Here is a 27,064-nt window from a genome sequence, read left to right as displayed (position 1 = left end):
ACGGGTTACCGTGCTAGGTGATTCTCTATTTTGGAGGCACAAGCTTCAAGTATAAATTATTGTTGATGAAAGCAATGTAATACGACAAACAAGTTTGTATAAGAATATACAAATGCTCGCGTAACAGCGACAATTCTAATGTTATAATATATCATAATAATAACGTAATTTGTTGAAAAATAAACCATAAAGAGATGAAAATAAATTATATAAAAATTTAATCGATTAACGAACGCATGATTAATTTGTCAAATGATATTGAATTTCATTTTTTCAAGTTAAATAACCATGTGTACATTACTTAGTTATCGTAGTTGTTTGCATCATCTATTTTATTTGTTTCAAACATTGTCATTTGTAAAAAGTTGCGTTTTACAAAAGTTTCAAAAGATTCTATTTTCGTCCAAATGTCACTACATGAAAACTACTCAAAAACTCATCTCGATTGTTGTACTTTGAGACAAATAATCTCGGAAGAAGGCAACAACTCACACTTATTCTTCGCCATTCTACTTTTGTATCTACTCTTTGTAATGATTCTTTACATCGTCTCTGTCGTTTAAATCGAGCATACGCGCAAGTACGAGATTCTAATTAAGAGAATCAAGTTTCAAATATTTATTTGGAACAGAATTTGGTAGCCAACATATTTATTGGGAATTTTACGTAAAATTCCTTTTTGAAACGGTAGCGACGTGTGGGCACACGGGTATTAAACGAGTATCTCCAACATGCTTCTCTTCTTCTTCCTTAGACTTGCATGCTGGTGGACATCCTCTGTGGGACCAACATCCTATCGGAATGGACGGTGGTGTGGCTGGGTTTACCAATTTTGGCGCACAGTGGCGCGAATCCTTGGATCTATGCTTTTCACCACGGTGAGATGCGCATCGCCGCCGGAAAAATAGCCAAAGATCTGATCGCTCTGTTCGGCGTGATGCCGGATCGTTACGGTTGCTCGCCGACGAGATGCGGTACCAACACGAACCTCGAACTGGCCGAAGTGAATAACGAAGAGAGCAACGAGAGCAGACGGCATCCGCCTGCGGTAGAGGATTGCTTCGCCGCTGCCAAGCATCACAACGTTCTGTACAGCGGAAGATGTCTGGAGGTAGACACATCCGGAGGTAGGCATAGCGATATCTCGCTCGAGAAGCACGACATTAAGCATGTCGCGTCCTTCTCCTGCAACGGTCGATCGGGCGAAGACATGATCGAGGAGAACATTCACGATTTGACGAAGATGCTCGATCCGAGGTACATTGTCGATCGAAGCAACCTGATTGATTCCAATCACAATATCGACAAGATAAAAAATCTCAAGTATCTGCTGGATCCAACCTTCAACAAGATCAGGCATCTTCGACGGTTAAATCACAGGCGAATGAATGGAAAGAGCTTGCCGTTAATCTCCGAGCCGAAATTCATATCTTATCAGAATTTGAAAAGCGCGGACGGCGCGGACGGCGCGGCTGGGCACGACCGCGGCGATCGCAGGTTTCTTCAGCTGAACGCACTATCGGATCCGACGCTAAACGTCGATGCTTCCGTAATAAACACCAAAGACTCGAATCGAGTGACACGCCGCGCAAATAACATTGCCTATCAAAAGCGGAATCCAAATTTATCGTTGGCTATGTCAGATTCGAATTTAAGAGCTGTAACATTGCACGCTTCCGGTGAGGCTTCCGGGCCGAGCACGAGACTCTTTCCAACGAGTGACAACAGTGATTACTCCATGCAAAATCGTGGATACGAGGACGCATTAGCGAGGCACGCGATGATGCTTCGCCGGCAGATGGAAGAGCAACAAAGATCCAGCGACTCTTCCCGCATTTCTTCCCGTCCACGACCATTTCCCTGCAAATTTCGCGGACATTTTGGACGCGCGAGCCCGAATCTGAAGCACAGGTTGCGAAACGGCCGCTTCTCGTCGTCCTCCTTCTCCTCCTCGGCGACGTCCAATAACATTGATGCGAGCTCCGAGGTGAATACACCGAAGCGAAGCGTGTCACCGGGCGTAACTGTCCCGCGCCTAACCATCACATCGAACAAATTGGCCAATCTCATTGACTTGGATTCACCGTTGAAAAACGCGCCTATGCATAGGAGAGATCTTACTGCCGGAACCAAGACGCAAGCTCATAAGAATTTGGAGGTGTTGAAGCACTCCGAGTCGATCAACATCGCGATCAGCGATCCGCTGACGCACCATCATCGTCTACCTCTACCGGAGCCTTCCAATCTGATGGACTCGTTGACCGTCCCAACGATACACTCGGAACCGCCGAGTCCTATAGACCCTCTCCCCTCGGCGATCACGAGACCCACCGCCCGCGTCGTGGACGTCGTTGACGCTAAATCGTCTTTCGGGAAAGGAATAAGCAGTCCCGGGAGTCGACGTTCCGACCACCTTTCTACTACTACTATTACTACTACTACTACTACTACTACGGTACCAACCGTCTTGCTAAACATCGAAGACCTGAACGAACCACCGTTGTCCGACGATCGTCAGATTCGGAGCGACCTACCATCCGGTAATACATCGACGTTACAGCCAATCGATCTTTTCGAGGCGTTACTAAGAAATTCGGACAAAAGTAGAGACGCGAGATTACCGGAGCCCATCTTTGCCGAGCACGACTCCACTAGGTTCAGTTCGAGACGGCCGTCCGATTCCAAGTGGTCCGAATCCTCCAGGAGTCAGGAGATCTTATCGAGCGCGATGGAGCATGAAACCGCGTTTCCGTCGTCCTATTCGGTCAACGACTTTCAAACTTGTAACAGCGGCAGCGATCTCAACGATCTCACGTCCCTGGACCCGTTCATGTGTCCTGACGCCCTAACGTCATCTCTGCGCGAGTCCTTCTTCAGCGCGCCGTCCATGCCTGACTCTGACATATTCACGTCCTTCGAGGAGAGCGACGAACCTCTCGCGCCCGCGCCGCCGCCTCCGCTCTTTACGCCTGGTTCCGAGCAATGGAATACGGCGGCGTATAATTCAATGTCGACGGTGAACCTCGGGAGGTGTGCTGTCATCGAGGCGGCGGCTTTTCAAAGCAGATCTACAGAGTCGGTGCACCGCGTCAAGTATCCTTCGACACGATCTTGCGCGATTCTCAGATTAGAACCAGCGGTACATTCGTTGAATAGGTTGCGCGTTAGACCTCGTGGAGATTACATCCTGAAGGAGTCGTTCGGACCGGTCAAGAGAAACCCGCGACTAGCGCCTCTTGCCATTCCCACACCCACCGACATCTGCACTCCCACGTTCGACATCGTAACGGAGATGAAGAGCGATAGCGGTGTCGGCGTTAGAGTTTGAATCATTCGCGCGCATCTCCCGCGAAATGAGTTTGCAAATTTCTTCTGTCTACCCAAGCAGATCTATAAGTCAAAGTGACATCAAAGTGAATCGTAATTGATCGAAAAGTGATTTTTAATGATCATTTTGCAGTCATTTTGACATCATTTTGATGTCGTGATGATTCCCTGTTCTGCTTGGGTACTCTGTAGGTATTTGCACAAAAAACATACAATTTATCAATCGCAATTAAATTATTTATTCTTGATAGAAATTATGTAAAGCTGTGAATTTGAAAGCCTTATAAAAAAGAAAAAAAGGCATCCTCTGTGTGTGCGTGCGTGTGTGTGTGTGTGGGTGTGTGTGTGTGTGTGGGGGAGAAGGAGTACGTAAAAACTACGATACACATACGATATGCAGGGCGTTTTCATACGCCAAATCATATTGCGATATATGAGAGTCAGCAAATCATTCGAAATACTATTGTTACGTTGTAAATCGTGTGTGGTGGTTTTAATAATTTCCTTCACTGAAAAAGAAATGTGTCGTCATTTGATGATGCAACCAAGTTGCTCATGTACATACCATGGACCATTATATTTTTTTACCGAGAGCAACGTTCGTTTTCAATTATTTAATATTATGGCTGTTTATTTACCATTCTTTTATTTACACTTTTTCTATCTTCCTCAACATTTTCATACTTCAATTTTTTACACACATCAAATAGTTAACATCTTCATTTGTGAAATTATTTGCAGTTCCCTCTCCTTCAGAACTTGAAAGTTTGAAGTTGTTAATTAAAAGCAGTTTTGATAAGTTTTGGTAACGTGTTATCAGATAGGCATAGCGCTGTGCATTATAAAAATATCCTATTACGTTGCCTAAAATTACGAGAGAATATTTAAATATATTGGTACTTGTGTACCAATATATTTACAATTTAATTGTACAAGGTCTTTTTAAATTACACTTTGATAGGAAAAGGTAAAGTTTTATGTCTTTTATATATTTTAGTTTTTCATTTTTCGATTTTTTCAACGACTGTACATTTCAAGTTAATAAACAATTTGACATTAAAGAAGCGACGCCGTATTTATCAAAATGTTGTTTTCTAAATTAATGATATTTAATAATTTTAAGTATTGATTCGTTTAGTCGTCACCCGCTCAAAATGTTACCCCTAAATAATGTCAGCTGCCTCAAATGCAAAACGATATTCATCATATAGAAAGAAGAGATTGTTCTGACCAGTTGTGTGTTATCTGTTACGTATTTTATACATACCTACATGTAAATACATACAAGCATGCAATTGAGTCTATATTTTATAATCTATAAATCGATTCGGGAATCGAACGATTATTTAAAAGTTTCATAAATCGTGTGCCAAGCAAATATTCCAAATTAAATTTCAAATTATGTGTGTGTGCGTGTGTGTGTGTGTGTGTGTGTGTGTGTGTGTGTGTGTGTGTGTATACACATACAAGTCATCAAATTACCCTCGTAACATATTATTGTTTGTATACTTGATGAAAGTTTATGTACTTGTTGATTGCAAAGGGGGAGAGAGGGAGAAAAGAGATATCATAGATTTCCAAAATATTTATTGGAATATTTTTTAAAATGCAGAACTCACTAAAATCTAATATAATACTTTTTTAGTAGTTAATGAAATTTTGTATTGTTACTTGCCTTATTTTTGCGCGATTCATTTTTATTAAAGTTCTTACAGAAATAGTTTGTTACAATATTTTTCTATTGGGATTTTAACTCGTGTTCAATATAGCCGCCTCAATAAGGTTTTTTCACGTTTATGTTTACTCAAATATGACAGTGTAGTGTGAACACAGAAATAACCTTATTGTAGCGGCCATAGTTAAAATCCTGATTGTTAAAGAGAACAATATAAAAATTTAATTTGTTTATGCTAGAATTAGCATTATTTTTCTTAAACTGTGCAAAATTATTTTTTTATCAGTAAAATAGCATGTTCCGAAATCACACTACATGAATTAAATATGAACGATAAAATAAAAATTAAGATTATCCAAGATGAAGACGTAAATAGATGATAGATATAGACAGAGAGATATCAATGATAAATATATATGTACAAACACACGTACACGTACACAATTATTTCTATTTCAGAGAAAAAGGACCAAAATAAAGCAAAAGCACAAATAAAAGAATAGAGTTACATTACATAATCATTCTACAAATATGATAATTGAAGCCGTATTTTCTTTATGGCATTTCATTACATATCCGCTATGCATAGTTGTATATCCATTTTCTCGCAATCATTTTTTAAAGATCTTTAATTTTATCTATCATATCACCATAAAAATTATTCTGCTAATACAAATGAAATAATGTAAAGGACACAAAATAAAAATAATTGCACTTCTTACAACTAAATGCCAATTAAATATTGAGATACTTTTATACGTAAAAGATAAGCGAAAGAGGTTTGCGTGTAAATGTGTTATTTTTATCGTACATCTTGGCAAACATTTTTTGCAAAAAAACAGAGTATGTGCGTTGTGTATACAAGTTTTCTATACTCGATGCGTGCATACTTGTAATAATGGTCCCTGCACTTATCATTAACAGCCAAACATTGAAAACATGGATCGAAGAATATTTTATAGTATATCCACATGTATATTAAACGCGAGCGAGTCTATGCTAAAAAATCCGCTAAAAGCAAGGATATTTATTTCTTTTCGCGTTCGAGTTGACTGATCTTGCGCAATTGGTCTTCCATATCTCATACAAAACATAAATGGATAATCTATACCAATAAGATGCCAGGCTTACCGATCTTTTTTCTTCTGTTGTTTTACTTTAAAAAATGGTAATGGGAAGAGAGAGAAAGAGAGATATATGATAAATAAATGTTTCTTTAATTAATGTTTTTCGAAAATAATACTTAACATAATATTATAATTTTAAAAAAGATACACTCTCTATCTTTCTCTAGCAAATTTGAAAAATATTGCAAAATTTTTAAACATTTTTGAAAATGTTTATCTTCAAATACATTTCATAGCACTTGATCATATTATGTTATAGCAAGGCAAGAAGATTATATATTTAATATAACGCTAAAATTTTCGTAAACTTTTTTACGGGACATTGTTGTAATATTATCTATAGATGTTTTACAAGTAAAACTCGATTATTCACAAAAATAACAAATATTGATATATTTTTATGAAATATCTTTACTATGTATGCATCTATGTGTTTGTGCGCGCGCGGATATGTTGTTTATACGTATGTATCAAGTGTGAAAGTAAAGTCTCGACGAGTAACAACCGTTTGATCACGTTGTAATTCATCAACAACCACTCATAGCATTTGAACAGGGCTGTGTTCAGAAATATTGCTCGAATGCAACCAGGTATCATTTTATCTTTGTTCAACATTCGGTAAACAAAAAGGATAAAATGATATTTATTCTGTTTCTAAGCGCAGCTCACTAGAAAAACTCTATATAGGTACTGCGGTCACTACGAGTAGCCGCGTGGTCAAACGGAAGGAATTTTCCATCTTTGATTCGCTACACGATTCTAGTTGAAAGAAAGTTGAAAAGTGTTCCTTCTTTCTACACTATAAGCGTGATTTTAAAACAAAAATGCAATTTTTTCATTAATAAGTAAAAATATAAAACACCAAGAAAGTATTGATTCAGAAAAAGATAAATTGAACTTTACTATCTTAAAGACAGAATCATCTATTAAATATATATATATATATATATGTATGATTTTTTTTCTTATATTCGCCTAAGATGAGAGAGAGAGAGAGAGAGAGAGAGAGAGAGAGAGAGAGAACGAGAAAGAACACACTAAGTTGGATAAAATAAAAAATACATATGTATTAATCAATTGTTATGTAAAATGTAAAGAGATGTAAATCGAAAATAGATGTGATATTGAAAATTTATTTTATATGTCATAATAATATTTCGATTGAATAAAAACTTTTCCAGAAATATTTATATAATAATAATTCGACATAAAATAGAATAATGATGATAATATTATCTAGTGGTGTCAAATCGTGTGTATAAATCATATATTTATTTTTTTCTCATAACTGTATACTACGTTAAAAATTTTAATGCAGGATCGAAATTTCAGTACGAAACGAGAAAACTTATTTCCAAGTATTATAATTATAATTACTTATGCAGACATATATATATCTATATATGTATGTATGTATGTATGTATATGTATATATCGTGAGTGTATGTACGCACATTCATTCACTTTATACAAGTATATCAAATTTGATTTTAACACAATAAATGAGAAACGGATATATTTCATAATTTGAAGTTTGTAACGTCTCGAATCTCAATTGAAAACAAACGATAATGCGTTGCGTCTTTCGACGCATACTTCACTCTATTGTTTGTTTTCTTTACGTTTGTGTTTGTCTAAGGGCATTTGTAGCAGTCCGTTAAGGTAGAGTCCGTTTGAGAGGTGTGCACGTGTTCGGACGTGTTTGTCCATTATAAAATTTTAGCAGGATTGCTGATGCGGACAAACGTCATTAGACTCTTGTATTATTTATACTTTTATACTTCAATTTCACTTTTAGTCTTCGAAATATAGTTAAATCGTTCTTGCTAATCAAAAGAGGGCGGGCACCATTAAAACTTGGAGACTTGTAGCAGTTTAAGCCGTTAAAGCAACGTAAACACTTGCTTTGATCATGTCGAAGCTACATGCTCGATGGTGATTGGGCAAAGAAGAAATAAGAAGAAAAAGGAAACATTAGACTTATAGTTATTGTGTGGGACGCAATTTGGATGCTATACGCATTTATCGTCTTGTTTACAGGTGAGTTAATTATTATATTTTCTTTGTAACTATTAAAATAAAAAAGTAGAATAATTTATGTCCAATTAATAATGTACTTAAATCTTTTAAATGCTATAATAATCGTTTGTATTATTATGCCATAAAATTATTTGTTCCGATCATTTTATAATTATACTAGAAGCTAGAAAATACATTGACATTACATAACTCGAATGTCATTGTAAAAGACTGCTTAACTCTATGGAGGTCGAGGTTTTAAAAATTACTTATGTGGTCAAGATATAAAAATTACTCTGACCGAGTGTATTTGAGAAATACAATAGTGTTAGAGAGCGATAATAATTTTTGCAAGAAAACTGCATAAATTAAGAAAGCTACTGTTTGGAGCTAAATTGTATCAGCAATCTGTTTAAAAATATTAAATACTTTTGCATGTATCTGTCAGATACCGTAAGTTTTGCAGAGTTAATTTATTAATAGTAATCAGATAAAATAAAAGATGTATAAAAGACGTACACTATTCTAAATGATTGTTGTGTAATCTTGTTTATTTACTTAAATATTTGCAGATTTTATCTATAAACAATGGAGTCAGGATATATAATAAAGAATAACGCAAGGATCACTGCGAAAGATGTATCAAATTCAGATGCATTGTCAGAATGCATCTGTTATAGACCACACTCTAATGTCATATGCAATGGTTGTGGATTTTGGACTAGAGGAAGAGTAAGAAACTGTTGTCCTCAACATCCTAAGGTTATTATCGTTTCAATATCTTATCTCTTAAAATAATCTTTCTTAATTGAATATAAAAGCACTAATTTAAACAGTATTTTAACAGTCTGCTACCTGCCTAAAACATTGTTGTCATTATCATCTTTTTCTTATTTTACAGATTGTTTTTTTACACGATCATGCTCAATGTCCACGCTGCAGGAGCTATGCCTTCATGCTTACAGAAATTTAGGACAAGCGTAACATCAGTCTTTTCATTGCATTACAGATAAGTTACAAATTAGATAGGTAAAATAAAAGGGAGGTTTAAAAAGATGATTAAAAATTGCTAAATAATTTATTTGAATAAGACTTATTACTGTTGTTTTCTACATTAAGCGAGTAAACGTAAAGAGCGAAGAATGTAAATAACAAATTTCGCAACTGCAACAATTGAGATTTGTTTGGAAAAGGCTGAGATATTTTCATATATCTATATAAGATGATATTGAAAGATAAGCATTTATGTAACTGTTAGACTGTCAAAATGTTTAATACTTGTTTAGAAGTAACAAAAGTATTTTGCTTTATTTTTTGTTCTTTTTTTTTTAATATACAGAGTGTTATCAGAAATACTAGTATATTTGTTACAAACAACACTAGTATTACAAGAAAGTATGAAATTAATGATTTATTATAAAAATACACATGTGTGTATATATACACAGTAACAGTAATAAACAGTAACAAAATATTTTGACAGTGAAGTTTATAGATAAGAAGACAAGAGACGATACATTGTCTTAACAAATTTAATACTATATATTCAATATACTTTGTATTCTGCCAAATATAAGAGCTGACTTGTCTCATATAATATTTTCAAATAAAGTGTGTCTATAAAAGATCATGTATGGAAAATTGATATAACATTAACCTTATAAAACATTTATATTAAAACTGTGATCAAAAAAGCTTTCTAATTTAATAAAAAGTAGAAATGTAATTTTATAATCTAGCAAACATCAATATGTTAGTGTTCAATGTATGCTATTGAAGAATATGTAAGATATTAAATATATAAAAGAGCATTGTAAATATATAAAAATATTACAATGAAGACATTAAAGACATTAGGTCTATTTGTGTTGCACTTTTTGCATTTCTCTCTCTCTTTCTCTCTCTCTCTCTCTCTCTCTCTCATACGCTCAAATATATTCATCTCGTTTTAAGCGCAAACATTTTTGGGAGTTTTAAGAGACGCGGATTGGTTAATGATATTTTAAAATAACAGTTTAAAATAGTGTTACAGCGCTTTCGAATACAATGAGTTTTAGGGCTAGTTTTACAACATCTGGTTAAGTGTCAACCGTGATTGATTATTTCAGGTAATTCTATTTAACGACAAATGCGATTGGTTAATTTCGATAAAAATATCAGCCGATTATGTTAACCGAAGATTGTGAAACTGGCCCTTAATAGGCTTTCTACAATAAGCTATTAGTTGGTATCATAAATCATAAGCCATAAAAATTGATCAATCACAGTCGAATATTCTCTTGACATTTGACTGTGATTGGTCAATTTTTATGGCTTATGACTTAAGGTTGGTTTATGGAGGCCGTAACCACTAAAAGTTGGTCTATGCAGGCCGTAATCGTTAACTTACTTATGTCGGAATCTATAAGAAATTGACCAATCATAATCGATTTATAGAAGAATAATCGACTATGATTGGTGAGTTTCTTACAGATTTTAGCATAAGTTAGCGGTAAAAGTTATATTAGCCGTAACCTTAAGAAATTGGCCAATCATGTTCGATTTATAGAAGAATAGTCAACTATGATTGGTAAATTTCTTACGGTAAGGACTATTATAAATCAACCAAACCTTAAGCCCGTATCAGACTACGCATTGAAGATTGAGATTGAAGATTAAAGATTGAAATTTGACCAATCAAAACAAGGAAATTTTAACTCCTTTTATTTTGATTGGCCAAAGCTCAATCTTTAATCTTCAATCTCAATCTTCAATGCGTAGTCTGATACGGTTTGCATAAACTAATCTTTATGATACCAAATAATAACTTATTGTAGAAAGCCTATAACTTTCACCAATCTAACCGATCGATTAGTCCATTGGAATAGACCAATCGCATTGCTTGTTGTGTGAAATAACAAATGCGATTGGTCAATTCCAGTGGACTAATCTTAAAAGAGGCCCTTAATACCTGAGTCGGGTTAAGCTTGGTTTATGCAGGCCGTAACCACTAACTTATGCCGGAATCTGTAAAAAATTGACCAATCATAGTCGATTATTCTTCTATAAATCAATTATGATTGGTCAATTTTTTACGGTTAATATAAACCAACTTTAACTTCACCCGGTGTGAACGGGGATGCAATCGGTCCCAGGATTGGAAATGGTTAAATCGTCGCTCTTTTCTGCTTTATATAGTTTACATAGTATACGTTCTCTGTTCTAACCTAGCTTAAACTCAAGTTTAAACGTAAATTATCCAACACATACACAACACAGACACTTTAAGTATGGTATTGTGCTTCTGTGAATTTTATTATCAATACTGAATGATAAAAAATTGATAATTTCGCGAAAAACTGTTATTTTATTATTACTTGCAATAATTATAGAAAAGCTATAGATTCCATGGCATTTCCACTAAATGACCAGGTCTACACAAAATCCTTTACTCCCAGGGAGTATGAGGTAAGTTAGGAGATAGTTTTGATACCGTCGACACTTGAGAGATATACAGAAATATGTGTAATAATATATGCAATATATGTAATGACATATACAATATATGTTATGTATAAACTTTAATTTATTTCTAGGTAGAACTTCTTTACACAGCGAAAGAAAAGAATATAATTGTCTGTTTGGGAAAAAATTCTGAACAAACTTTTCTTTCTATAAAATTGATTCAAGAGTTTGCTACTAACAATAGAAGGTAACAATAATGAGATACAGAAATTCTCTCTCTCTCCTTCCCCCCCCCTCTCTCTCTTTTTGTCTCTCTAATATTAATAGAGTCATTGTTGACAAACATTTGCAAAATAAATATTACTTTAACATTAGAGATAATTACTCAAAGTATACTTAGCATTACACGTGGCACATTATTTTATGTAATTTCTTTATGCAAAAGCTTCATAAAAGTACAATTTGATGTTGAAATGTAAACATTGTTCATTCGCTTTACATAAAGTACCCCAAGTCTCTCAAATTTTAATATCTTTAATACTTATTTATAAAGGAACATTAAATATTAAATATAATATTTGTTAAATATATTTTGGAATTTGTCTTCTCATTTGTATAGATTAGTAAATGATGGTGGAAAACGGTCAATATATATATTAAATGATCAAGATAAGTGTACAATAATAGGAACTTATATAAAGCAGTTAACGGATCTGAAAGTATTAGCATGCGATTCTGATGTACTTGAGGAATTTGACGAAAATTTTCAAAGTTCTCATGTAAGAAAAATATATCAGAAAAAAATTCATTTATCTCGAAAGAAAATCAATTGCAAATATCTATGTTTTATATATTTTATATATATAGGTATTAGTTGGAACACCAAAAATCTACGCACAACTGATATCGGAAAAGAAACTTTTATCATGTCATATAAATCTAGTCATAGTAGACGAGTGCCATAAGTCTATCCAAGATAGCAATCTAAAGTTTGTCCTGCAAACTTTTCTATCGTGCAACAATGTTCCTAGAATAATCGGACTAGCAGTACCAGTGTTTAATTTGACACAAGAACCTGGAAGATTGGGCTTAGAGATAGAAAAAGTAGAGACTGCCTTCCAGTGTCAAGTAGAAACTGCTAATGATATTCTTTCAATAATACGGTAAGTTGAATTACATTTGCTCGCTGACATTGTTTTCGCTGACTTTGAAACTATGCGAGAATAATTTCTAGTTACAGCCCAAAACCAAGAGAGTACGTCGTGGAATACGATAGGGGAGAAAAGAAAGACTTGTATAATACGCTTAAAAGTTGCGTGCTACATGCCATTGAATTTTTACAAGATCATCGATATGATCCAATGGAGATTTATACCGAAGAATTTTACGAGGATATTCAAAAAATTCCTGACCCCATACAAAAGCCCTTTGAGATGATGCAAGATTTTTTGCATATATTAGAAACTCTTGGACCATGGTGTGCGGATCGCGCTGCTCTAACATTACTATTTTTAACAGAAAAATTAAAGATCAAAACTCCTTACGAAAGGCATTACCTCCTATTAAATATGATGACATCTGTTTTTATAAAAATTCGGTAAGCGTAATGACGACTACGATGTGCTATGTGCTACGCGCGCGCTGTACACGCTTTAGTGCACAAGGAGTTTAAGTTATCGTTTAATGTAATAAAACAAAAATTATATCAATTTTACAGTGCTCTTTGTGATAATGAATTTCAACATTTATCTGAAAAAGAAAGGATATATCAATATAGTACTCCAAAAGTTCATCGACTATTGCAAATCTTGAAAATTTATACTCCTTTTTATACTAAAGAGACTAACACTCCAGAGAAAAAAGCAGGTGCTGGTAAGAATCTTTTATAATTTATTATAGCATACAACATTTTAACATTTATTAAAAAATGTATACTATATTTTTGAATTTTCCTCAGATGTTAATTTAAAGAATTGTGTCACGAAAAGTGACAAAAATATTTCTTTCTCAAGAAGTCAGGAAAAACCTGTGCAGTTAAAAAAGTTTGGAGGTAATTGGAAATCTAACGATGACAATTACAAAAAGTTTAAATCGCAACGTTACCCTTGTAGCGGTACAGATCCTGATCAGCTCTGTGGAGTAATTTTTGTGGATAAAGGATTTACAGCTAAAGTTTTATTTTATTTATTAAGCGTATGTGTATAAATCCCAGTGCGGTAGTTACGAAATATCGTGTAAATATCAATTTTTAAGTATCAATTGCTCATAGGAAATATGTAAACACGATGAAGATTTACACTTTCTATCACCTCTTTATACTATTGAAAGAAACCCCGATGAAACTGGTTATTCGAGAGATTTAGAAATGGAACATAGGAAGCAGGAAGAAGTCTTAAAGCGATTTAGAATTCACGAATGTAACTTATTGATCGCAACTTCAATTTTAGAAGAAGGTTTGTAAAAACTTTTTGTTATTTATATTTTCCTAAAAAAGGATTTTGCTTTAAAAAAATACACGCACAAAGAAAAAGTTTGCATGCGTTTGATTATGTGTTTTTAGTTAACTACACATATATCTGTCGTGTGCATATGCGTGCGTACGTGTGTACGTCCGTATCATGGTACATTTTATATAATCTTTTTTTTTATATTTTTACACTTTATAAACTTTTTCGCGAAAACGTTTATCTATCACGATTTGTTAGATATCATTTCCTCTGATGTATCTACGGTATATTTTACAGGCATCGATATTCCGAAATGCAATTTTGTGATGAGGTATGACTTTCCAAAGAATTATCAGTCATATATACAATGCAAGAGTAGAGCAAGAGCTATGGATGCCTTGCATGTATCATTGGTGCCACGAGAAGCATCTAAAGAACTTGTATGGCAGTTAGCTCAGTATCAATATATAGAAAAGGTATAACTCGCAAAAGTCAATTTTTATGTAATCCATTGTGAATGAAATTTCAGTATCTCGTAAGGCTTCTATTATCTCAGTACAGTTATATCGAATTATGACATTTTAAGCGAGAAACTATGAATTTTTTTCTCGCTATATTTCAAAGTTAAATTGGCTTGCTTTTTCTTTTTTTCAATTTACTTGCATTTGGTAGCGTGGATTAATAAAATTCTCTTTTTTATCCTATTAGAATGCATTAAAGTGAATACAATGTACATATAATTTAATATTTACATTGTATTTTAGATTTTATTTTTCTCGAGAGGTATCTTCTTTCTTGGAGTTGCATCTCCCGACGATCGAAACGGTAATCGACGTGAGTCGATTGAGAACTGTCGTAGCTCTCAAAGAGCGATATATGTTAAGAATCTGTGCTATCAAATGTGTATGACATGCTTAAAAAAAAGATACAATCACGTTAACAATGTTGTATAACGCAAGAAAAAAATTTGTATGATTTCTCGCATCTGCTATCGCAATTCGCAATATGACTGACGTGAGAAAAAAAAAGAGGAATTTGAATTAATTCGTATTCGGGCTTATCTTTTCAAGTCATAGTATTGCATACGTTTTATTTGATTTATTCGTCAACTTCAGTGCGTACCAGTTTTATTATCAACCTTTAATGTGGTTCATTATCTCTGCCAACCTCAGTCGAAAATTGTAATGGAAGAGCATCAATCTATTTTGTAGACTTTATTATTAAAATGTTCTAATAAAGAGCTAACTGAGGACGAAGAGACTGAAGCAGACATGTATGCTGCAATGATACCACATTACAAACCACTCGACGGTGATGATGCTCCCAAAGTGACTTTTAATTCTGCCATTTCATTAGTTAACAGGTAACATGACGTTTTATTTATGTTAATAATATTTATTGTTAATGAAAAGCATACACGGTACACTCGTACTAAATTAAATCAAGTTAACATTAATGCTTTCACGCAGGTATTGCGCGAAATTACCAAGCGATACTTTTACTAGATTAACACCAGAATGGTGCATCGAGTCAGTGAATGCTCACGATACAGTCATGTATATCTGCTTATTACGACTTCCCATCAATTCACCATTGAAATATGTTATCACGGTAAACAGCTGTATTTTATATAATATGTATAAAATGTGTAGCGTCAGGGCGTACGTATTATGTTCAGAAACTGTTCAGAATGGATTCCGATTGGAATTATTCAGTTATTATCTAGATTTCTATTGTGTTTTCTAGAGAAAACGGAATAATTTCGATCGGAATCCATTCCGGGCAATTGCATAATACGAGTCCAGATGCTCCTTTAGTTATAATTTATTCAATTGATTTCAAGAGATGACTTACGCTTAATAGAAAACATCGAATTATGCCATTAATTTTAACGTTACATAGCATTTGAACCGATAACTAAAATATTCCAATAACTCGTTTTCTTATTAAGAAATTTAAAAATTTTTAATTCTATTGAAACAAGATTCGTTGGTAATTGAGTAAAGTATACGATTTCATCATTTTGTTACGTAAATCACGAAACTTGGTCTGGTACAAGAGTTCCTTCCTTTGACTTTTAATTTTTAACACATTTAAAAATTACAAATAACGAGAACGGCTACTAACTGTGTTTCAAGTCCGGCAAGTATGCGGCGCACAGTTTAGGTAATCTTGTAAATGTTTTTAAATTCACCTTGAAAATTATTGAGTACTAAGATTTGCTTTCGATCGGTATAGCTCTTCTCGTTACTTAAATGTGTCGATAGACTTTTCGCTCATATTAGGATGTCGTTTATATTTTAATTTTTAATTACTAAAATTCATCTAATAATATACAGATGTTTCTTTTATGACGTAGAAAATTATTAAAACAATTCCATTTTGTGAGAAATGTATATGGCAAAAAAGATATCCAATAGTTTTAGGAATTTTAGAAAACATTTGTGTATGCGATTTGTGTTTTTTTTTCTCTTTTATCGCGTCTTAGTCATATCCAATGCCGAATAGAGCGATGGCTAGACGTATGGCTGCCTTGCAAATGTGTATCGATCTGCATCGAGAAAATGAGATAGACGATAATTTATTACCTATCGGAAAGGAGAACTTTAAAGCCAAGCCTGAAGATGCAGAGGTACCTGCTTTGCCAGATGAAAGCAGAGCTGACTTTTCAGAAGCCAGACCGGGCACGACGAAACGACGACAATACTATTATAAAAAGGTTTCTGCAATATTTTTCTTTTCAAATCTTTTATTCTTTTCGGTAAAGTTGAACAATACAAGTACTAGTTACGAATATTTGTATTTCTCGAATAATTCCTTTTCAGACAGCTGAAGCATTAACGGATTGTAGACCAATAGTCGGAATACCGTCTTATCTATATCACATTAAGATGGTACTAAGTTGTCCTTTGCCCGAGGAACAAAATACACGAGGTAGACGCATCTATCCCCCTGAAGAATCGGCCATTGGATTTGGTATACTTACATTAAAGAAGATACCCAAGGTAACAAACAATTCTTACATTACACGTTTCTCCACTTGTCTATCTTGTTATTAATTCAAGAAATTTCTAATTCTTTTAATCTATGTGTCTTATCTAGCTTTATTTTTTTTTTTTTTTTATAGTTGTGTCCATTCCCTATTTATACTAGATCTGGTGAAGTTCACGTGCAATTAAAACTTAGTAAGGAGACTGTAATCCTGGATGAAGTTCAGATAGAAAGAGTCGATACTTTTCTTAATTATACTTTTACAAACGTTTTGAGATTACAGAAATATCTAATGCTTTTTGATCCAAATGCTTCCGAGAATTCATATATAATTGTACCAGTAAAGATACGTAAGTATAAATATGTTCAACTTGTGTGATAGAAAAATAAATGTAAATTTAAAATTTTATTTCTTCAGACGAAGTCTATAACGGATCAAAATTATATATAAGAATTTTACACAAATTTTTTTCGTTTTCAAAGTCAAAATTACTATATATATATACACACACACAGATAATGTAATAAAAATCTATTCGCGATTAGATTGGAATTTTAATTCAAGCTAGTTTTTTATTTGAAAAGGATTGTAAATTGTAAAATATGTTACTACGAAAATCTTTACACGGAGTAGTAATAGAATAATAATACTTGTTACACTTGACCTTTTAGATACAACGTGCGAAGGGTCGGATGTTAGCGTAGATTGGAATTTTTTGGAATGCATTTATCAGAATCGAAATGCAGTGCCAACCAAGGTTCCCGAAGAAGATAGGAAAAATTTCAAATTTGATCCATCCAAATATTACGATGCTGTAATCATGCCATGGTATAGAAGTCAAGACCAACCACAGGTATAAATTAATAAATTAAATCTGTAGAAATGTACAGTAAAGCTCTTGTATACATTGCGCTGCTCTTAATAATATTTCGCGGTACTATTTTCTTCTTTCCTCTTTTTATAGTATTTCTATGTAGCGGAAATATGCACAAACTTAAATCCAAAGTCTTCTTTTCCCGGACACGATTACAGCACTTTTGAAGAATATTACTTGAAGAAATACGGTATACAAATACAAAATCTAGAGCAGTCGTTGTTAGATGTGGATCATACATCAGCCAGATTAAACTTTTTAACTCCTAGGTGAGACGGCAACAACTTGTATTTATCAAAATAATTATCGGGGCATCGTCTGTCCGTTTGTCTCGACAATCTTTCAAACGACAATTTAATATATTTTTAAAAATTCTAGATATGTAAATCGCAAAGGGGTCGCATTGCCTACGAGCAGCGAAGAGACGAAACGTGCGAAGAGAGAAAATTTAGAACAGAAACAGATTCTCGTCGCTGAATTATGCGCTATTCATCCTTTTCCAGCGTCTTTATGGAGACAAGCGGTCTGTTTACCCTGCATACTGTATAGAATTAATGCCTTGTTGCTCGCTAATCAAATAAGATGTCAAGTTGCACATATGATAAATTTAGGGCAAGAAAATCTGGATTCAGGTACGCGATCACTGTGTGGAAATTTGCACATATTTTGAGGAGATAATAACGATTGGAAACTGATTAAAATTAAATGCTTCGAGATTAATATTTATATAATCACTCCCGATAAAAATTATTCCAGATTTCGAATGGCCCGCGTTAGATTTTGGATGGAGCTTGGCAGAGGTGTTGAAAAGATCGAAGGAAACGGAGAAAATGAAGCAAACTAAAAGTGATAATACACAGGATAACTCGCTTTTGAACAATATAGACAGCAGTAAGTGTCAGAATGTGATAGCTAATCAAGATACGAATAAAAAACAAGACACGTCGCGTAACGAAGTTGAGACGAGTAAACAAATAGAACGGGAATGCACCGACAACGCACGAACCGATGAAGCGGAGGAAGATGAGACGATTGCAGACGACGACGTCGAGCAGAAGGGCGACGAATTGGAAATTGGTACATGGTCGAACGATATGGCATGGTCTAACGATGCGACCATGAATTCTACAATGGATTACGATGCCTCGGATAATCTAAAATCATTTCCTCTACATGTGACGGCTTGTGTCTTGCCGCAAGATTTCGGTTGGAATGACATTCGATATGGTTCGCCGACGTACGAGTCCGATTTCGATGGTTACGAATCAGACGACATATATAGCGACGGCTTTGCCGACACATCTGAGGAAAGTGAGGATGAAAGTAGAGGCTTGAAGATTTCTTACATGGGAGAAAATGTCGCCGAAGCAGTGGAGGATGAGAAACAAATATGTAAGCAGGAGATTAACAAAAAGATTTTGGATCTTTTAGAGACGGAAAAGAATTTTGATAATAATTTCTGGATGTATGCGGAAAAAGATCAAGAATTATTACTCGCGAAACACAAGGAAGCTCATTATGAGTTCGCAAAGAAAAAGGAGCTCGTTATAATGACCGACGGAACTTTTATATCTTGCGATTCTGATATTACGATTAAGAGGAAGAACTCGGCGAGTCGTCAAACCGAGTGCGAAAAGCCGAATTATAAATATAAAGACTACATAGAAACCGTCGTAAAAAGATTTAATCTCGAAGTATTCAATAGGAAGCCACCCGCTGAATCTACTCGCTCGGTAAAGAAAGAGATTAACAGGCCAAGCGAAAGAAATTATTTAAACGACCATCTCTTTAGTTTCGATTATCAACCGGAATTAAAAGGTCATTCGGGACCGAGTCCTAGTCTGATCCTTCAGGCCTTGACAATGTCTAATGCGAACGATGGGATTAATTTGGAGCGATTGGAGACTATCGGTGACTCGTTTCTCAAGTACGCTATAACTACATATTTATATTGCACATATGATAATATTCACGAAGGAAAGCTTAGTCACTTGAGATCGAAGCAGGTACGTGTTTCGTTATTATTAGGCGTTACGATTCCTCGCGATCATCATCATTTTTGTCCGTTTCTGTTTTAGGTCAGCAATTTAAATCTGTATAGACTCGGTAGACAGAAGATGCTCGGTGAAAGCATGATAGCGACCAAGTTCGAGCCGCATGACAATTGGCTACCTCCTTGTTATTACGTTCCCAAGGAACTCGAGCAAGCATTGATCGAATCTGGCGTTCCTTCCGCTCTGTGGAATCAAGCTGATATTCCTACCTTGCAAGCTATCAATCCCACCGAGATAACTCAACTGGTTAAAGAGACTGAGGAAAAACTCGTTATTATGAAAAGTGAATTGGATAAAAATGAAAGTAGATTGTCAAACAATTTAGATAATTTGCGATGCTTTATACCTTACAATTTAATTACGCAGCATAGTATACCCGATAAAAGTATCGCGGATTGCGTAGAAGCTTTGATAGGTGCATATTTAATTGCATGTGGACCTCGTGGAGCGCTTCTTTTCATGACTTGGTTAGGAATTCACGTTTTGCCTACGGAGCAAGTTTGCGTGACGAGCGAAAATGAGCCAGAAGAAAGGATACCTGGTAGTACGCCATACGTAAAGGGAGTCGATCAAAACGATAAAACTACATGGACGCAAGTGAGTAATTGATTCTCGAAAAACAAAGAAAATTGATTCGAAAAAGCAACGTGTGTATATACGTTTCGCTCTTACGTGTATATTGTATAAAATTTTTCTTTTTACGTTTATAGATTATATTAATTCCGCATCTAAACATTTTCAGATTCGTTACGGAAAGTTGGAAGAGCCACAAAATCCATTGCTTCGTTACATTCCCGACCCGGAGAGCGAATTGTGCATGATGCTCGATGGATACAAAGAATTGGAAAAAAGTATAGGATATGAATTTCACGACAGTAGTTATCTTTTGCAAGCGTTTACGCATGCATCCTATCAGCCAAATAGATTAACGGATTGTTATCAACGTTTGGAATTTCTTGGTGACGCTGTACTAGGTAAATTTCTCACCGATATCGAGCTTCAATAATGTAATAATCACATTGAAATTACATATCTCTTGTATTTCAGATTATTTAATAACTAGACATTTATACGAAGATTCCCGGCAACATTCGCCAGGTGCTTTAACCGATTTAAGATCCGCTTTAGTCAATAACACGATATTTGCATCTTTAGCTGTGAGGTGTGGTTTTCATAAATATTTTCGTCATCTTTCTCCTGGACTAAGCGTGGTAATAAATCGTTTTGTCAGAATACAGGAAGAAAATGGACATTCCATTAGCGAAGAGGTACAAGCAATTATTACTATTGTTGTTGTTGTTGATATTATTATTATTATTACAAGTTTGATAGAATCAGCAAGAATCAGCGAAATTTTTTTTGGGTAAAGAGAGACTGTGAAATTGTATTAGAAAAATTAGTCAAACATTATGTTCTTTTAATAAATATACATTTGTAAATATAAATATGAATATATAAATGTGATAATAATGAGTGTAATGTGCATTTTAGTATTACTTGATTGGCGAGGAGGAATGCGAGGAAGCTGAAGACGTAGAAGTTCCAAAGGCACTAGGTGATGTTTTCGAATCGTTAGCCGGTGCTATTTACTTGGATAGCGGAATGTCTCTCGATGCGGTGTGGAGTGTTTATTACGCGATAATGAAATCAGAAATTGGTAATATATCGTCGAGAACAAATTTTAAGTTTACAGTATCCGATCAATTTATTAAAACGATATTATATAATTGCAGAACAATTCAGCACAAATGTTCCTAAATCTCCAATCCGTGAATTATTGGAATTGGAACCTGAAACAGCGAAATTCGGTAGGCCTGAGAAATTGGCCGATGGTCGTAGAGTTCGAGTAACCGTAGATGTGTTTGGTAAGGGTTCTTTTAAAGGAATCGGACGAAATTATAGAATCGCAAAGTGCACAGCGGCTAAATGCGCGTTAAAGAAATTAAAAAGCAAAGTACAGAATTATCCGAGGCAAAAACTATGACAAAGCTTGTAATTTATAAAAAGACAAAAATGTTTAAAGACAAATCTTTTACTTCCAAGGAAATTGTGGGAATCAAAGGAACGTTTATGTCTCTCGAGATTATTACGAGTTTGCGAATGTACTTAATGTACGAATTTACATCAAAAGTAATCTTTCGTTAGATAGGAGATTATATCAGTGCAGTATACAGTAGAATCTTAACGAACGAGTCTTAATAAAGAAACTGTTGCATTCGAGCCTAATCATGTTAATTGCACAATTAGAGAATTGGATAATTATGAAATAAGTTGGATATAAGTAATACGAATAGGAATAAATCAATTATTTACATGTGATTGATAATAAAGTATAAAGATGAGTGAGTGAGTGAGAAAAAAATAGAGAGAAAAATACTTGAAATATTTTATTCGATATTACGCGATGCAATGTTATCTCGTCTTTGACAGTTGGTCGGTTAGATGGACGATTAGGTATCATTTTTTGTGTCAAATTTACAAAATGTATTCTTTTACATTTTTCTAAATATAAAACAATCTTATTTCATTTTTATTTCTTTTTATTTTTTGAATAGCATTCATTCGAAATATTTAACCATATTTTTTCGCTATTTTCATATATCGCAACATCAAAGGACTTTGCGAGAATGCATATTACATCCGTATATTTTTGTTTCAGTTCAGTTTAGTTTAATTAGGTCCGTTAATTTTTGTCAAAATATTTTCAATAATTATATCGTCTAAAACTCTAGTCATGCTAGTGCTGTTGATCGTTTTGTAATCTCTAATAACAAAAATCTTGATACATATATGTATAGTAACTCAAAATTTTTTATATATGTATACACATATATACAATATTGTGTATGTGTGTGTGTATCTTAGAAAAAACTATACATACACACACATGCGACAAACATACTTACATTAATCCGAAAACGGTCATATTCTATATAGGTGTAAAGTAATCGCGTCATATAAATTATTTTTTTATTTTTGATCATGACATTTATCACAAATTTTTCTCGATTTCCTTATTTCTCAATGTATTTTTATGGTAAAAAATTTGGATTTTATTTATATTTTATGATATTGTAGCACATCGCAATAACGCATTACTTGTCGCAAAATTAAACTTTTAAATAAAATCATGTGTATCGTAATTGATTCAACGCGGCCATTTTCGGATTAAAGAAGAAAAATGATAAATTTATACACACATACGCGTAACTGGCAGTTTGAGAGCCGATACTTGAAAACTTGAAAATATCACGAAATAGTCATGAAATATGGATAACCAACATTTAAAAGTAAAATCAACACCTAGCATTATCTTATTTCTTCTATTGTACATCATTTCCTATAGAATAAGCACATTAAGTAAAAGTTCTGTGACCTTTATTGTAAGTTTTGTAAAACAAAGTATAAATAAAATGTTTTGTAATGTATAGTTTTTTAATCCAAGCAGATTAACATAAAAATAACATAAAATAACGAAATTTATCTACAAGATAAACAAAATTATGTAAAAATATATAGTGTATAGAAAAGAGACAAATAATAAGGGCGAACAATAACATACATTCAAGTAACTCTTCTAGATTAAAAAATAAAACAATCCAAGACGAGTAAAAACATACAATTTTGCGATAATTTTAAACGATTCCGCACTCGTTGTGACAGTTAATAAATAGCGAAGAGATAGCATAAAAAAAATAGTAAAAATATATTTTATTTGAAAATATCGATACTCTGAAAAATGTCTAAAATAATGATCTTGATAGATAAAATTTATGTATTATAATGGAACCTTAAAATTATACAAATTTTTAATAATATTTTTGATTTTCGCATCTTTTAATCGAAAAGATTACGATCGTCATCTCGATGGAACGGATTATCTCTTTCGTATATATTATTGTATCGTATTAAAATCAAGTACCTAATCGACTATAAAAAAGTGCTATGGCGGCATCTTCGCATTCGGAAGTCATTAATACATCTCGAAATTTATCCAAAAGTTGTAACAATTGAGATCTACGAATATTTTCTAAATACATAATCTCCTCCAAGTGATAATCTCCGTCAAAATAGCCAAGACGACACAGTCTGTCGAGTAATTTCTTATCATCGGAAGGAATATCGTAATCCTCCGATCGATAGTCGTATAGCGTATCCTCCTTATCCGTGAGAGAGAACTCTTCTTTGATTTCAGTGGGCGTTCCTTTTGGCGTCTCATTCAAACTCCATGCGCTTTCGCTCTCTTCCGTCGCACTTGTATCACGTGTCTCTTGGTCCCGCGTATCCTAACATACGAAACATAAACGAGAGAAAACTTGAAAAGAAGCTTACCGAAACTGAAATATGTATCGTAATAAATAAAATTGTGTCGTGACAATTTCTTTTCGTCCTCTCTCCTTTTCCACTACTCCAATATTCGTTACTGATTTATAACAGATTTACAAAATTGACTCATCATGGAATTATTATTATTTTTCTGTTCAATAAGACAGCAGTATCTCGTACAGATTGGAGAAATTAGATTGTGAAATTAATTTCTTGTCATTTCAATTATGACTTGCCAATATGTGTACATATATTCCAAGTGATAAGATATTTATATTTTATTATCAAGTTACATGTTGCGACTTACCAACGACGTACGCCCATACACCGTTGGTATACATCGCACATACGTATGCAACTGCAAAAGCAAATGATTTTTTAACAGCCATATGATTATCTTTACTAATTGCGTCTGTTGCTGTGGCTGGCTCAAAGGATTCAACTTTTGACTAATCGAAGTTGGCAGGGAGAAATCATTGATTACCTAAAATTATACAAATATCATTGTAAAGTTTCGTTTCAAACGCTATTCAATAATTAAGCTCCATTTACATTACATTATTCATTTTAACAGAAAAAGGTTAAAATTAATACAATATGTAACGCAGTAGATAAAAATATACTTGAAGTAAGCAAACTCCTGGGAAATGATCGGAGAAAGAATCTAGCAATTGACTAGTCAAAACAGCATCGGGAGAAACAACGTAAACGTTGCTCTCGCAAAGTGGATAAATTATCGTAGCCTTTGCCCAGTAAACTAAATGGCCAGCTAGTTGAAACACCTGCGCGAGTGTCAGGTCTGAGTCTGCGGCCAAAGTTTGCAAACTTTTCAATGGATTGTACATCTGAATCAGACGTTTCAGTGCCGGAGAGCAATCTACTTGCAAAGATTCTAACAAGTCCAATGGCTCTGTTAATAAAAGTATGCCGTGATAAGGTCTTAAACTGTTCAAACACCTGCGAAACATGTGACGTCACAAATATATTTAAAATTGCATACATACATTGCGAAATGTGAAATAAAAATATTCATCTAAATAAAAATTTTGATTGAAAGAAAAAAAATAATGTTAATTCAATAAATTCAACCAACTTCAATAAAAAAGATTCGTTAAATTGTAAATTTCTTACATTTCTCACGAGAATGTAAATAAAGTTCTCTTCTGATTATTCGGTATATTAAAATTTTTTCATTCGAGGATATAATTTCACAACTCTGCGCAATATTACAATGTTACGTTTAACACACCTATCTATAATCTCAGGGTCGATAAGTAATCCTTTCTTATGGGACTGATGAACTTTTTGTGGAAGACAGAAGCGTACTTGGATCCATTTATTAATCATGATATTGACGATACCAGAAGTGCTGAGATTGCTAAACACAGACTTTAAACCACGTGCCAATGAACTCCTTTGATGGATTAATTCATAGGGCGATTCATCACAGTCGCTTTCACCTTCGGACCTAAAAGAATAAAGCAAACATATTTAAAAATATAATTTTATCAATAACAAAAAAAAAAAACAATTTTATTTACCTTCCAGCAATCTCATCGTGCGTCGATACCATTATCTTTATCTCATCCGTCAGGAAGCCACATCTTTTTTCTTCGTGTCTCAATGCTATGCCTAATCTAAGCACATCGAAATACAATTTCCACTTGTAACAATAAACACTCTTCGCACATATGCTCAAGTTATATTACCTTTTGCTCAGATCATAGTAACATCTTACTATCGAATGACTCGCTTGTGCTTGAAGTGCAAAAACTATATTGAAAAGCATCGAGGAATTTACTTCCTTCAAGCCACGAGATTGAACCAAAGTTGGATGTCCAACGAAGCGAACGTCATTCACTTTTAATTCAAACTTTTGTTCACATAATTCTGGTTTTACAGCAAATAGAGTAGAGAGAACTTCGTCCGTTAAACCAGTCAAATTTCCATTACTTACGTTTGATATTGGAAATGGCAAAGACTATCGAGAAATACAACGTTACCAAATTAATAAATTATCATACATAAAAAATATAAATTCTTTTATTTTTATTTGAAAACGAAAATTTTTCATAAATATATATTATATATTGTTTAGATGAAAAAAAAAGAACCTGCAATAAATCTTCCGTATTGGTCAATGAATAAGGATTCTTTCGTTTTGTACATTGATTCGAATCTCTTACATGGTTAGTCATATGTGGATACCGAAACAACAATCTATCACCTTTGCTGTCACTTTTAACTAAAATTATACTTAATGGATGGATGCCCATATTTTACAATTCACAGTAAAGCTAAAAAAACAATGGTTAAGAATATAATTATTGTTACAAAGGCATTAATAAATGTAAATATACCTTATTGCAATTATTTTATCATCATCGTAGTTAAAATATGATTATATTGTCAAAACTGTTAACTTTTGTCAATAAACACATATTTGGATGTATCAACTAGGTATGTTCTTTTCGCTTACTCTTCGTTACTGTATGACCTAGTTTACACCGAGCACTTGATACGCGTATGTACTAACTCGTAACTTTCTATTAAATTATCTTACTTTCGACGATGCATGTATACATGATACATATATTTAATTATCTCGATTTATACATACATGATTAGTTATCAAGAATACAAATAATTAATTACGAGTACTCGAAAGAGTTAATGTTAGTGTAAATTATCTATTATTATAAGTATATTGTTTAATTGAGAAAGCTAAGCGGTGCATATTGAATAATTGATTTAGAAACTATACATATTGAATTAACAT

The 27,064-nt window shown here is 33.7% G+C and overlaps 4 protein-coding genes across 5 annotated transcripts in view; 3 read left to right on the top strand and 1 right to left on the bottom strand.

Annotated features, from left to right (window-relative positions):
* LOC105195799 overlaps positions 1–7,264 on the top strand; it is a 32,580-nt gene extending 25,316 nt beyond the window's left edge. For both annotated transcript variants that reach the window (XM_011161406.3, XM_026135882.2), the window contains exon 5: positions 755–7,264. In XM_011161406.3, coding sequence (XP_011159708.2) covers positions 755–3,328 — 2,574 coding nt within the window. In that variant the 3' untranslated portion in view covers positions 3,329–7,264. The remainder of the gene's footprint in view (positions 1–754) is intronic.
* Positions 7,265–7,767: 503 nt separating this feature from the next.
* LOC105198061 lies at positions 7,768–9,789 on the top strand. The gene is made up of 3 exons (XM_011164706.3): positions 7,768–8,169; positions 8,721–8,910; positions 9,050–9,789. Exons 2-3 carry the CDS (start codon positions 8,737–8,739, stop codon positions 9,119–9,121), a joined length of 246 nt encoding a protein of 81 aa, XP_011163008.1. The 5' UTR covers positions 7,768–8,169; positions 8,721–8,736; the 3' UTR covers positions 9,122–9,789.
* A 1,512-nt stretch (positions 9,790–11,301) lies between these two features.
* LOC105195801 (endoribonuclease Dcr-1) lies at positions 11,302–23,387 on the top strand. Its single transcript, XM_026135881.2, has 23 exons — positions 11,302–11,595; positions 11,724–11,839; positions 12,212–12,371; positions 12,460–12,755; positions 12,827–13,189; positions 13,310–13,464; positions 13,550–13,785; positions 13,862–14,045; positions 14,337–14,515; positions 15,251–15,402; positions 15,509–15,650; positions 16,528–16,758; positions 16,865–17,044; positions 17,167–17,380; positions 17,703–17,884; positions 17,996–18,174; positions 18,284–18,537; positions 18,662–19,911; positions 19,984–20,556; positions 20,702–20,933; positions 21,007–21,227; positions 21,451–21,616; positions 21,693–23,387. Exons 1-23 carry the CDS (start codon positions 11,536–11,538, stop codon positions 21,941–21,943), a joined length of 5,976 nt encoding a protein of 1,991 aa, XP_025991666.2. The 5' UTR covers positions 11,302–11,535; the 3' UTR covers positions 21,944–23,387.
* Positions 22,482–26,804, bottom strand: LOC105195800 (GATOR complex protein NPRL3). Its single transcript, XM_011161407.3, has 8 exons — positions 26,646–26,804; positions 26,400–26,582; positions 25,995–26,266; positions 25,827–25,922; positions 25,535–25,753; positions 24,909–25,242; positions 24,593–24,769; positions 22,482–24,245 (listed from the first exon to the last, which is right to left on the bottom strand). The coding sequence occupies exons 2-8, from the start codon at positions 26,559–26,561 to the stop codon at positions 23,874–23,876; spliced, it is 1,632 nt and encodes a 543-aa protein (XP_011159709.1). The 5' UTR covers positions 26,562–26,582; positions 26,646–26,804; the 3' UTR covers positions 22,482–23,873.
* Positions 26,805–27,064: the final 260 nt, after the last annotated feature.

The sequence above is a fragment of the Solenopsis invicta genome, chromosome 4, assembly GCF_016802725.1.
Source record: "Solenopsis invicta isolate M01_SB chromosome 4, UNIL_Sinv_3.0, whole genome shotgun sequence".
Taxonomy (NCBI): Eukaryota; Metazoa; Arthropoda; class Insecta; order Hymenoptera; family Formicidae; genus Solenopsis; species Solenopsis invicta.
Note: the sequence above shows the minus strand (reverse complement) of the source record. Positions and strands in the feature narration are given on the sequence as shown.